The sequence below is a fragment of the Salpingoeca rosetta genome (genome assembly GCF_000188695.1).
Source record: "Salpingoeca rosetta unplaced genomic scaffold supercont1.18, whole genome shotgun sequence".
Classification (NCBI taxonomy): domain Eukaryota; class Choanoflagellata; order Craspedida; family Salpingoecidae; genus Salpingoeca; species Salpingoeca rosetta.
The window spans coordinates 711,267-713,718 of NW_004754916.1; the positions used below are offsets into that span (position 1 = coordinate 711,267).

Here is a 2,452-nt window from a genome sequence, read left to right on the forward strand (position 1 = left end):
ACTCGCTTGTGCTTCTTCTCTCCCTTCTGCTTGTTCCCCTCTCTTGTTTCTCCATCACCTTTCTTGAGCGTGCAGTATGTCTGACCCGTCGGACCACGTCGTTTCCACGCCAGGATTCAAGATGGACCTGCCCAAGTTCTCTGGCTCGCCCGGCACCTTTCATGCGTGGAGCATTCGCATGAAGATGGCGCTCAAGCTGCGCGGCGACGACGTCTGGGCAGCTGTGGAGGCAGGAGCGTCGTCATCAGGAGGTCCAAGCTCAGCGACACGCTCAAGTGCAAGGAGACCGACAGCAGGAGATCACGCCAACCTCACCGCTGCAAACCTCATCGCGTCCACGCTCTCAGGCTACCCCCTTCTCCTCTTCACCAACGGAGAAGCAGACGTCAACGCCGGCCAAGGATGGGCCCGGCTCAAGGACCACTACGCTTCGCAGGACCGCCTCCGCATCGCAGAGCTCAAGGAGGCGCAGCTTCACGTCCCCTGCGGCAACCTCGCCCGCTTCTTCGAGCGACAAATGGAGCTGCAGCAGCAGTTGCAGGACGCAGGCGTGCGCCAGGACAACGAGGACCTCTTCACCATCGTCTGGAAGCAGCTGCCACGCTGGACAGCCCCGCTCACGCTTCCCTACTTTGCCAGTGGCCGCTTTCCCTCCCTCCTCGAGCTCAGCATCAGACTGCAGCAGCTGGAGCAGCAGATGCGTGGTTCACGCACACAGCCGCAGGCAGGCGGCTTCATGGCAAGCGCACCGCCACGCAGAGGCGGAAGACGCGGCTTCTCCAACAACAGCAACAACCACGGACGCCAGGGACGCAACAATGGCAACAGCAACGGCAACAGCAACGGCAAAGGGCGCCGCTTCCGTGGCAACTGTCACTACTGTGGCAAGTATGGACACCGTGCAGCAGAGTGTCGCAAGAAGCAACGCGACAACGGAGCAACAGGCTTCACTGCACAGGCACAGCATCAACATGGTCAAAACGCAGCAACCTTCGTCGCTGCCACAGCTACTACACCCACGCAGCTGCATGACCCACTCACGTGGCTTGCAGACACGGGTGCTTCACACCACCTCACCTTCGTCAAGGACGCCTTCGTGGAGCTGACACCGCACCTGCAACAGCATCATCCACGCCACATCACTGCGTTTGGCGGCACACGTGTGCCCGTGCGTGGTGTTGGCTCTGTGCTGTTGCATGCACGCACGACGAGCGGAGCTACGATGCAGATTGTGTTGCAGGAGTGCCTCTACGTGCCCGAGGGCCAGGCCAACCTCATCGCCCTCGGTCGTCTGACTAGGGACAGCAGCGGCAGGCCAACGGGCCACTCGCAGCATGATGGCGCTGATGGGCACTACGTGCGCTTCAGCCACGGAGCCGAGGTCAAGCTGAAGGAGCGCAGCAGCCTCCGATGCTGGCCCATTGTTGCTGTTGGTCCATCCACGGCACACGGACTCACCGCCGATGCCTGCAAGCAACCACAGCAACCCGCAGCAGCTCCTGCAGCCCAGAGCAAGGTGCAGACACCATCGATGCATGAGGTGCTTGGCCACCGCAACGACAACGACGTGCAGCAGTACTGCAAGCTGATGGGCATCGACGATCGCAACGCCATCAGCAGCAAGCAGTGCGCAACGTGTGCAGTGACCAAGAGCACTCGTCACAGCGTCAGCAAGCACGCGGAGCGCACACAGGTGCCCGGCGAGCGCATCCACGCCGACATCGTCGACTGGACCGCGGACTCACCCACGGGCAAGCGCTACAGCCTCGTCATCGTCGATGAGGGCAGCAAGCTCCTGCATGCAGTCCATCTCAATGCCAAGAAGGACGCAGTTGCCGCGTTCCAGTCTTTCCTGCGCGAGACCAAGCTCCCCATCTCGCCCACAACAACAGCACTCCAGACGGATTCCGATGCCATCTTCCTCGGAGCTGACTTCCAGGCCATCGTCAAGAAGCACCTGAAGCAGCACCAGCAGTCCCCGCCGTACACCCAGGCGCAGAACGGCATCGTCGAGCGACAGGTGCGCACCCTCTCCGACATGGTGCGAGCCATGATCACGGGTGCAGGCCTCGACGCATCGTACTGGAGCCTCGCCTGCAACCACGCCCTCCACATCCTCAACAACATGCCTCACCCTTCCCTCTACGGCAAGACACCGCTGCAGATTGTCACGGGCGCGCTGCCCAAGCACGTGCCACAGCTGCACGTCTTCGGGCAGCCGGCCGTCGTCCACATCAGCACACAGCGCGGACGCCTGCAGCCCAAGGGCCGCCGAGGCATCTACGTCGGCCACAACAGCAGCAGCAACAGCCACCTCGTCTACTTTGAAGACACAAACACCGTTGTGTCCTCCATCCACGTCCGCTTCCTTCCCTTCTCCAAGGCCGATGATGTCGTGGATGAGGGGGAGCAAGTGCAGACAATCCACGACATCGTCCATGCTCCAGCTTCC

At 61.7% G+C, this 2,452-nt stretch overlaps 1 protein-coding gene across 1 annotated transcript in view; it reads left to right on the top strand.

Annotated features, from left to right (window-relative positions):
* The window catches only part of PTSG_12453 (uncharacterized protein), a gene marked incomplete at its 5' end in the record, with an annotated part of 9,076 nt that overhangs the window by 4,613 nt on the left and 2,011 nt on the right, over window positions 1–2,452 (top strand). The window contains one exon of the mRNA XM_004991898.1: window positions 76–2,346. Coding sequence (XP_004991955.1) covers window positions 76–2,346 — 2,271 coding nt within the window. The remainder of the gene's footprint in view (window positions 1–75; window positions 2,347–2,452) is intronic.